Source organism: Rhinopithecus bieti, unplaced genomic scaffold (genome assembly GCF_001698545.2).
Source record: "Rhinopithecus bieti isolate Rb0 unplaced genomic scaffold, ASM169854v2 scaffold_45389, whole genome shotgun sequence".
Classification (NCBI taxonomy): Eukaryota; Metazoa; Chordata; class Mammalia; order Primates; family Cercopithecidae; genus Rhinopithecus; species Rhinopithecus bieti.
In genome coordinates this window covers 29,555-40,222 of record NW_016818806.1, presented here as the reverse complement: position 1 = coordinate 40,222, position 10,668 = coordinate 29,555, and the positions used below count along the sequence as shown (strand labels likewise).

General features: G+C 49.0%; 1 protein-coding gene across 1 annotated transcript; it reads right to left on the bottom strand.

The window, feature by feature from the left end:
• Positions 1–303: 303 nt before the first annotated feature.
• On the bottom strand, positions 304–3,552 carry S100A9 (S100 calcium binding protein A9). Its single transcript, XM_017857557.1, has 3 exons — positions 3,437–3,552; positions 2,885–3,049; positions 304–663 (listed from the first exon to the last, which is right to left on the bottom strand). Exons 2-3 carry the CDS (start codon positions 3,032–3,034, stop codon positions 469–471), a joined length of 345 nt encoding a protein of 114 aa, XP_017713046.1. The 5' UTR covers positions 3,035–3,049; positions 3,437–3,552; the 3' UTR covers positions 304–468.
• Between the last annotated feature and the right edge of the window lie 7,116 nt (positions 3,553–10,668).

Sequence of the window (10,668 nt, the reverse complement as noted above, 5' to 3'; positions counted from 1 at the left end):
TATGCCCTTTTGCTTTCTACAGTGTACAGTGACAAGGGCCACTTGTCAGGCTGGACAGGCTGGACGGGGTGTCTAAGATGGGGCAGGGTGCCTGGGATCTGAGCAGTGGGGCCTGAAGTCAGAGGTGAGGACATGGCCAGGGAGGTGAGCCCAAGGGGCTCAGCACAGACCCATGTTTTGCTGCTTCTCATTTTGTTAATACTGAATAAGGGGGCTGAGTCACAGATAAGGACAGGGCTCTCTAATGCCCAGAGCCCTGGGAAGGAAGGGTTGGAGAAGAGGTAGAAGAAGCACACAGAGCACTGACTTGGAGGAAGACTTTATTTGGCCCCAGCCCCTACCACCACAGCCAAGACAGTTTGGCATAAGAGGTCCCGGGGCCCTGGTTGGGTAGAGGCAGGGTGGCCTGGCCTCCTGATTAGTGGCTGTGGCGTGGCCATGGCCACTGCGATCTTGGACACTGTGGTCTTAGCGAGTGTCCTCCCCGAGACCTGGCTTATGGTGGTGGCCAGGGCCCTCGTCATCCTCGTGCATCTTCTCGTGGGAGGCCCAGGTTAGCCTCGCCATCAGCATGATGAACTCCTCGAAGCTCAGCTGCTTGTCTGCATTTGTGTCCAGGTCCTCCATGATGTGGTCTATGATCTTATCATTCTTATTCTCCTTCTGTAGGTGGGGAGAGAAGGCTGTGAGAGCCGGGTGTGGCCAGAGGTGGGGACTGGGAGCACAGTAAATGACCAGCTGGCAAATGTGTAGGGAAGCCTCACCCTGGGGCTTGATTTAAAAATTAAAAATGACCATGGGCTGAATGCCCACAATGGAGCAGACACTGAGCACACACGCACCAAACGCTCTCCAGTTTATTCCCTCCATGACCCTGTGACTTGGGTGCTGATTCTCTATTTATAGAAGAGGAAGCTGAGTTCCAGGGTCTTGCCCTGGTCATGGCATGAGTAAGCCTGGAAATGTCACTTCATTTGGTCCTCATAACAATTTTAACAGCTAGGAATGGTATCTTCCTGGAGGAAGACAAATCCAGTCCTAGAGAGGGTCATTAGTCTTCACAGCTTGACTCCTCAGGGCATGCAAATTCAGATCTGACTTAGAGGCCAGTTCTACTCCACTACCCCTCTGCACTTCACTTCCTGCCATGCCCTCCTTTCCCTTCCCTCTGGAGGTTACCAATTAGTGAAACTTATTTCAACCAACACAACGGGGAAACACCTAGAAAAACTAGGTGTGGGCAGGAGAGATGGAGGGGCAGAGAGCAGAGTATGTGCTCCGTTGACCTTCAAGAGTGTGATAAAGTATAAAAGGGGAGATTACAGGCATGAGCCGGGCAGGGTGGCTCATGCCTATGATCCTAGCACTTTGAGAGGCCGAGGCAGGCAGATCACCTAAGGTCGAGAGTTCGAGACCAACCTGACCAACATGGAGAAACCTCGTCTCTACTAAAAATACAAAATTAGCCTGGCATGGTGGTGCATGCCTGTAATCCCAGCTATTCAGGAGGCTGAAGCAGGAGAATCGCTCGAACCCGGGAGGTAGAGGTTGCAGTGAGCCGAGATTGTGCCATTGCACTCCAGCCTGGGCAACATGAGCGAAACTCCATCTCAAAAAAAAAAAAAAAAAAAGATTGGGGAGACATTAGGGGAGGTGGAAGACCCAGGCGGTATCCTATATCCAAGAGACCACTGGCTGGTTCCAGCTCTGTCACCCTGTGGCTGAGTCACCTCACTAAGTCCCCTCCCAGAACCTGTGGGGCACCTAGCCAATGCGAGCTCTCTCCTGCGCAGCCCATCCATGAGGCTCTGCTTCTTTCCCCACAGCATCACTTTACTTCTGGAAGGGGATGTCAGGTGGGCGGGGAGAGCAGGCACAGGGGATCACATGGAGGAGAGCTTCACCATGCAGCCTCTCTGCTGGGCCCTCTCTTGCCTACCCCACCCAGCATCTTGCCTGCCTGAGGCCCCCACCTGTGGGGAGATGTCAGGGCCCCTAACTCTGAAGGCTGCAATTCTCCACCTTACCAAGGTGGAGGGAGGGGCACTGGGAGGGCTAGGGACCCACCCCAGGATGTCTGGCTCCAGGAGTGGAACTGAGACCGAGACCCATGTGTACCACCCTTCTTAATGCAGGCCTCTGTTTCCCGACTTTCCCCAAATTTGAAAAGAAAACAAAAAGGCTGTTGGAAGTGCTCAGCCTTTTTCTTAGAACTGCTTAATCATTTTTGGAGCAGGGGAAAAACCTCCCAGTTCCCTGAGTGCTATGCAGGTGCTCTCCCTGTGCTATTTATGCATTCATTTTCCACCGCAGATCCTTAGGATTAGAAAAACCCTTCAAGTCTTCCACCCCAAGTTCCCACCTGAGGCTTAGGGTCTCCTCAGCTTTGTGCCAAGGGTCATCCTCAGGGGCTTCCCTTCCCAGCATTCGGGGCTCAGCTCAAATGTTACCTCCTCAAAGAGGACCTTCTCATGTACCCTAACTGGTCACCTCTACTCCACCTAGCCCACGCTTCCCACAGCACTCTGCCTCATTTTCTTCCATAAACTTACTGGCATTTGGCTTTATCTGTGCTCTTTATTGGCCAACAATTTTATTGTGTGTCCCCCTCCACTGGAATGGTGGGCTCCCCATTTACCACTATGTTCCTCTGCCCAGAATAGGGCCTGACAAATAGCAGGGGTTCAATTGAGCAATCTCTTGACCCTGTCATCCTGTGTAACTGTGAGCATCTACCCTGTATAACAGGACACCCGCTGCGTCTGGGGGCTCGGCTCGAGGAACTCAAATCTTCCCCTTGATTGCTGTAGGCCACACTCCCATCCTCCCTTGTCAACCCAAACTGCTGTGAGGCTGGGTCAGACCTGCCTGAGTCCAGTCCTACCTTAAGAAAGTTTTGCAGCTCTTTTTGTACCAGCTGTTTGAATTCCCTCTGGTTCAGGGTGTCTTTGTGCCCCAGCCTCGTAGAGTACTGGTGGAAGGTGTCGATGATGGTCTCTATGTTGCGTTCCAGCTGCGACATTTTGCAAGACATCTTCTTGCGCTCTGTCTGTGTAATGGAAAAACAAGAGTTGGGGCACTCAGAAGAAAAGGCTGTCAAGCTTCTTTGACACTTTCTACTAAGCACTCACAGAAATAGTGGGGGAAGCGCAAAATAAAAAGAAAGCACAAGCTGCAAGTTAACTGGGAGATGGTCTGTCACACACATGTACAAAATGATTTTTTAGAATATCTAGGGAGTGCCGAAAAGCAAAGCATTTGAGGGCAGGAGGCCCCAGGGGAACACGACCTAAGAAAATGTGAAAGAAGTTTTAAACTGGGCAGGGCCAACCAAGGAGGGCTTCCAGGAGGAGGATTTGGAAGGAAGTTGGGTCAGGGAAGGAAAGAAGGAATTGGCAGGCAGGCTTCTGCCTGGGGAAGCTGGCAGCTCACTTACCAAAGCCGAGGAGCCACACAGAGCGTTTGCCAGAGCTGTGCAGGCTCGGCATTTATAGGTAGCTCCTGGCTGGGGCACTTGGCCCTTTGGCCCTGTCTCCGGAAGATTGCTTCACAGGTGAGCAGTGTGGTAATGCTGCCAGGAAGGGGGCTGGGGCGGGGCAGGAAATGTTCACAGAGCGTCCTGAAACTGGTTTGGGAGGAAACTGGTTGTTTAGTTCATTTCCCTTCTATTCTAAGCCCCTCCTCTCCCCAGTGAGCCTGCTGCTCCTCTGGCAGCACTCAGCCCCACCCCCGTCCCCTTTGAGGTTGAAGTAGGCTGAGGACCTTTGGGGGCCTGACCCTCTCGGTCGCTCCCTGTGGACAGTCTGCCCCTTCCTTTTAGTCCAACAAGGATGGACTGAGCCCTCCCCCATGCTTGTCTGGCTTTGTGATACTTAGGATGGCGAGGGGTTGGTGTGGGATTCTTAGATTCATAGGGTGGGAGTTGGTGTTAGACGGGTTCTCAGAGGTGGGCAACTCTATTGCATTGTAGATGAAGAAACTGACATCCAGAGATGGACCTGAGCAAGGTCACATAGCTGGTTGCTGACTTGGCAGGAAGTGGACCCAGCTATTCTGGTTCCCGGTTAAGGGTGATTCCGATGATACCTCCCTCCTGTAGTCTGAGTGAGAGAGCCGCAGGGCGGATATGTTTCTAGCGTCTCTCAGCATCATTTTTCTAAATCCTGCTCCCAGCAAGGGTTCCAGGAACTTTTAACTTGGGAGACAACTGTTTTTACGTAGGCTCCTGGTGGGCAAGACAGGTCCTTCCCCTGCTACAAACCTCCAGTAGCTCCCCATTGCCTATGGAGAAAGCTTAACTTAGCCCTGCACACAAAGCCCTCTTGGAATGGCCCTGCCTGTCTGGCCAGATTCACTTTCACTACTTCCCTGCCCACTGTGGGAACATAGGGCCCACCTCCCACTTTGCCACCTCAGGAGTGCCCTTCCCCCACTCCACAGTGATATCCTGTCCACCCCCACGGCTCAGTTCTAACGCACTCTCTTCCAAGGAGACTGCTCTGTGCTTCCCATTTGGAAACAGTTTCTGTCTTCCTGACAATGATTTTCATACCACTTCTGACTCTCAACACTTGCTTTCCTGGAGTAAAATTATTTACGTATTTTGCTTCTGTCCGACAATTGACTGTAGATCCTCAAAGGTAGGTTCTCATTCAGGTTCGTGTTCTCCTATGCACACACAGCCCAGGGCTTGGCACGAAGGACACCCTCGGATTTGCCGATTGATCCTTGCTGATGTCCTTGCTGGCACCCTTTCCCTCACCCCTGGAAGCCAGTGTGGAGGATCCACCCTGGGACTCCCTCTTGCTTGCTGCCCACTCTCTCTATCAGGAAAGATGGTTCTCTTCTACCTGTACTGGTCCTTTTGTTCTGTCTCCATGAAGCCTTCCTTTATTGCTCCAGATCCTCCTGACCACTTTGTCCTCTGAAAGCCTGAGGCGATCTCTGTGTGTGCTAAGCATTGGCCCTGAGCATGGCCTGCCTTGCACTGCTGAGATGCACATGGAGTAGTGGTTAAGACTTCAGACTGTCTGTGCGACCTTAGGCAATTTACTTAACTTCTCTGTGCCTTACTTTTCTTATCAATAAAATAGGATAATAACAGGACTTATCTTGAGGATTGCGACAACACATGGAAAGTTGGGAAGGGCTCAGTAAATAAAAGGTATTGTTACTAATAATCTTTTCCTTCATTTATGCAACAAATATTTGTTGAGCACCTACTGAGTGCCATATACGAATGCTAGACGCCAGTAGAACTTGATGAGTGAGTCGCGACACACGGGAGACATGGTCTTATAGCCTGTCTTCCAATCACATTTTACACTCTTGGTAGCCAAGGACAGGGCTTGGCACAGTGCTAAGCACACAGCAAGCATTTAATAAATAAATGAATGAGTGCTCGAATACATGAGTCATCTATGAATGAATGAATGGTGCAGAACAGTTCAGGAATGCATGAGGTAGAGTTCCTATCCAAGTCCGCCTTCCATTGTTTAAGCTAATGGAGGAAGCCCAGCCAGCAGCCAGCAGCCGGCCCTGTGTGCCCACGCAGCCTGTTCTGCAGTCCCTGCACATGCCCCAGGCGCCCTTCCTGTGTGCTCCCATGGCGCCCTCTGCTGCTTCTGTCAAAGCACTTCTCACCCTGGACCAAGGATTTCCAACTCAGCCTTGCAGGAACCAGATCCAAGGTGAAGCTGGCCAGGCATGAGAACATCAACATCAGCAGTAGGGTAACTTGTGGCCACTAATATGGGGCCTCAGGGTTGGGGACACTGGACAGTGGTGGCGACTGTGGGGAATGAGAACGTTCCTAACTTGAAGGGACAGCCAGTCTCAGGCCAGGGCTGCCACGTGGGAAAGTAGATCAGATGTTCTTGGACCTCCTGAGGACTCAATACATGTGAATCTTTATGTGAAAATTCCTGTTTAATACCATTTGTCCATTAATTTAAAATAAAAACAAAAAAAGCATGACAATGAAGCAGGGTGTGTGTTAATCAAACCCTGAGTGATGGTGTGCGGCAGGCACCTCTGCTTTGCCATGGAGCTCTCAACTGTCAGGTCGACTTTCTGACTCGTCCACACCACTGTGGCTCCTCTAGGCAGGGATGCTGCGTGCTCACCTCTGAAGTCTTAGCACCGGGCAAGGGCTGGCTCAGTAGGCACTGGATGAACGCTTGTTGATTGAATAAATGCAGGACTGCATGAATCAATGATGAAGTGAGTGAATGTGGCATAAACACTGGCCTGTCGCCCTCTGTTCTGTGACTTTCTGCAGAGCCACTGACTGTGGTCATTTAGTGCTGACTCAGAATGAAAGTAAAATTGGGAGTGGGGGACGGAAGGCTCAGCAGTGGGTGGGAGTGAGCAGCCAGTCAGGGTTTCAAAACAGACGGGAGTCTGCACTTGGGGGATCCGATGCTGACAATGGGCTCCCATCTAAGAAGGCCACTGCAGGCCCCCAGGTTCCAGGCTAGCCCAGGCGCAGGTGAGGCCAGGGCCGACCCATTCCGGTTCTGACCGGAGCAGACAATTCCTGGCATGATCAGTAGGTGCTCGACCCCCCACCTGCCTCCTCACTGCCAGCCGAGGCCAGAGGTTGGATTGAGGGATGGTGGGATGGGAGTCTTCCCCTCTGGGTACTGATTTTCCAGGGAAATTCAGAGCCTCCTGCTGGGGCATGAAGTGAGTGGGCCAATTTTCCTGGCTCCGTACAATGACTCCAGGTTTTCACTGGGAGAAAAGGGCTTGGCTTTTTGGGTTAAAAAACAAATAAGTGGCTGGGCGTGGTGGCTCATGCCTGTAATCCCAGCACTTTGGGAGCATGAGGTGGGTGGATCACGAGGTCAGGAGTTCAAGACCAGCCTGGCCAACATGGTGAAACCCCCATCTTTACTAAAAATAAAAACATTTGCCTGGTGTGGTGGCGCACACCTGTAGTCCCAGCTACTCGGAAGGCTGAGGCAGGAGAACCGCTTGAACCTGGGAGGCAGAGGTTGCAGTGAGCTGAGATTGTGCCATTGCACTCTGACCTGGGTGACAGGGTGAGACTCCATCACAAACAAACAAACAAACAAACAAACAAACAAGCAAGCAAGCAAGCAAACAGGCAGGCAGAGGCTCCTGCAGCTACCTTCAAATTGTTGTGTTCTTTCCCAGATGCCTGGGAGCCACTGTGCGTCTGTCTTTCCCTTCTCTGCAGCCCCCACTGTGGCCTTTTGGGGGAGCTTTGCCCCTCCTGTGTTGTAATGGGGGTGTTATAGCAGGCACACAGTGGGACCCAGACTGAGGGACTGAGCTGGGTTTTAGTGCTAGCTTTCCCAGACTTGCTGGTGGTCTTTAGAAGTGATTTCCATGTTCGGGCCTTCATTTTCTTATCCATTACATGAGGAGATTGGGACAGCTGACCCTTGGTCATTTCTAGCACAGATTCCAAGTTTTGATGGACTCTTGGTGGGCTCCATGACTACCACTAGCCTCACGGTCCCTGGGCACTGTCTCCTGGCTTACTTGCTCCACCTGCAGGTGAAGTCAGGTCCCTCTCCTCACAGGGACTCTGATGCCTGAGGCCCAGCCCCATTCAGGCTGTGCCCAGCCTGCTGACTATTCCTCCACTCCCTCTCTTCCTCCTTGCTGGGAGTCCCAGGTGCTCTTCCTTGGAGATCTCTGGATATGGGTCTCCTAACCACAAGCCCCCTGACATCCCCCATTTCCCCAGTGCTCATTCTAGACTCTAGTACATTAGGATGACTTAGAGAAGCTGTCCACGGGTAGCTTCAGACCATTTTCCTACCATGTTTGGGTTCAGTCCACACCAAGCTTTGACCACCCCTGGCATCCTTGTGGCCTCCATTGACTGGCTATCCTGAGTTCTCTGAGGCCCCCTGCTGACAGCAGCCCCACTCCCTGCCTCCATGCTGGGCCGCTCCAGCATCCACAGTGAAGACCTTCCAGTGATCTGGCTTCCTAGACATTCAACCTAAGCTTCCCCAAGTCTGGACTCCTCCCCCTGTCTCCACCTTGGCTGTCTCTGCTCATCATCCTCCTAATTTCTCAGACAAACTACTTTCAAAATTGAGAAAGCTGGCATTCCCTTTTGTCCCCTGCCTTCTGTTGCTCCAATCCTTTCTCCTCCCCAATCTCCTGGGAACCTGGCTTTCTCCCTCACTATGTGCCTAGGTTCCAGATCCCTGCAGAAATTTTCGGCGAGTATCTCAGCATCTGACTTTTGGCATCCTCTGCTCTCAGGACTCCCTTTGAAGTCCACAGCCCTTTGTAAAGAATAAAGGGTTTTCACACTCAGCAGGTATTATAATCACTGGCCTTTGGATCTGTCTCCCTCATTAGATTATTAACTACTTGAGAGCAGTGTTCTCAATGTACTCATCCCTGGATGATAAGCTGACACCTGAGAAATGTTTGCAGAATAAAATGAATGACTGGCTTGGTTTGGCCAGAACTTATGCTTAGGAGATTGCTATTTCCTGTAATTATGAAGGCGTTGGTGGATAAAGCTAGTTAGAAAAAAAAAAAAAAAAAAAAAAGACGTGCAACACAGAAGCATGAAGGTAAGAAAGGAAGCGGTGGGGAGAGATGGAGAAAAGAGGTTGCTCAGAGACTCCTAGTGAGTGAAGGTGGCTCCGGAGTTATCAGAGGACGCATGCTGCCACCTTGTGGTCTATCTGCATCAGGACAGGCTGTGGGATTCCCTTGGCCCCAGGTTTTCAATCTTTTTGCTCTCTGGAGCCTTTCATACGTATGCATAGAAGTTATTGAGTATCCCAAAGAGCTTTTGTGGATTATATGTATCAATATTTACTTACATTAAAAGTTTAAAAAATTTTAAATGATTTATTAACTCACTTAAAGTACCATTAATAAACACATTACATATTACCACATTTTGAAATGATTAAAATAATTTTTTATATATATATCAAAAGTTAGAAGAGTGTTTTTTTTTTTTTTTTTTTTTTTACATTTTGCAGACCTATTTACTGTATGGCTTCAAAGAAGACAGCTGGATTATCACATCTACCTCTGCATACAAGGTATTGCTATATGTTGCCTTGGTCGAAGAGTTGAAGAAAATCCAATCTTTCACAGATAAGTAGTTGCAAAGGGGGCCTTTAAATATATAATTGTGGATATTCTTCTCTCGTATTACATCAAAACCCAACAAGTAGTGGTTTCTCAAAGATTAGTTGCAACGTAGAGTCTGAAACCATATCAGTGAATTCTTCGTTCTCTGTTACATTAGAATCAACTGGTCCATCCTAAAATTTAATGGATCTTTTATCCAAACTTTGTGACTTTGTGACTTCATATACTGACCATTTGGAAAATATTGGTTAACTGAGTTATGTACATCTTCTAAATGCTGACATCATTTATTACTCAATATATATACATATTTGTATGTATCACACACACATATAAATAAACCACATTTGGCCGGGTATGGTGGCTCACACCTGTAATCCCAGCACTTTGGGAGGCTGAGGCAGGCAGATCACGAGGTCAGGAGATTGAGACCATCCTGGCTAACACTATGAAACCCCGTTTCTACTAAGAATACAAAAAATTAATCATGTGTGGTGGCACATGCCTGTAGTCCCAGGTACTTGGGAGGCGGAGGCAGGAGAATCACTTGAACCCGGGAAGGCAGAGGTTGCAGTGACCAGAGATCGTGCCACCGCACTTCAGCCTGGGCTGAATGACAGAGAGAGATTACATCTCAAAAACAAAACAAAATGAAACAAAACAAAACAAAAAAAGCAAAAAACCCCCCACCACATTTGTTAATCTCACCACTGATCTCATCAGTAGTCTTCAAGTATTGGGAAGCTGTCAAAGTCATGGTGGCAGACACAAATTTTCCAAAGTTCATATTTTTACCTGAAAGTTCCAATTTTATTATGCTAACAATTTCTAGTTGTTTTCCTGGAAGTGAAAGGCTCACTTTGTTAATTTTTAGGAAAATGTATGCCGCATACTCGAATATAAGTATCCATAGTTTGGCCATCATTTGTTCTATGTTATTTGTTCATGGCGTTCATGAAAAAGTGGCTGTTTCAACTCACAACTCTAGCACACAAGTGCTTTTCCTTGAGAGAATCAGGGTTGAGGTTTAATAAAATGAATAATTCTCACTGCTTCATCAAGAACATTCCTAAGTGAGGCTCCTTTTCTTGAAAGAATACATTGTGAGCAATACGAGGACTGCTAGTGCAGTTTGACACCACACATAGGTTCATGTCTCCAGTGGTTTTATCGACTACTGTTTTTGTGTCATCAGTGCAAATATCAGCACAGCGAGGAAAGTAAGGAGCCGGGAGTCTTGGTTTGTGGGCAGTTTCCTGTGGTGGGCAGTTCGGGGAATATTGTTCTGGAATTAGTTTTGATCTCATGGACCCCCCAAGGGGCCTTGGGGTCCCCCAGCTTCCCCTGGGCCACTCTTTGAGAACCACTGCCTTAGGTACTTGAGGATATGCATTATTTGAAGCAGGTGGGTGTGCTGGCTTGCTTTTCCTTTCCATTTCTTCTTTTGACACCTTTTAAAAGTGTGTCCTGTTTAAGTCTTTCTTTCTCTTTCTTTCTTTCTTTCTTTCTTTCTTTCTTTCTTTCTTTCTTTCTTTCTTTCTTTCTCTCTTTCTTTCTTTCTTT

Coding starts and splice junctions, on each gene's coding strand:
- S100A9 (XM_017857557.1), bottom strand. CDS start 3,034: ATGTCTTGCAAAATGTCGCAGCTGGAACGCAACATAGAGACCATCATC. Junction 664..2,884: donor AGCTGCAAAACTTTCTTAAG/GTAGGACTGGAC, acceptor CCCCACCTACAG/AAGGAGAATAAGAATGATAA.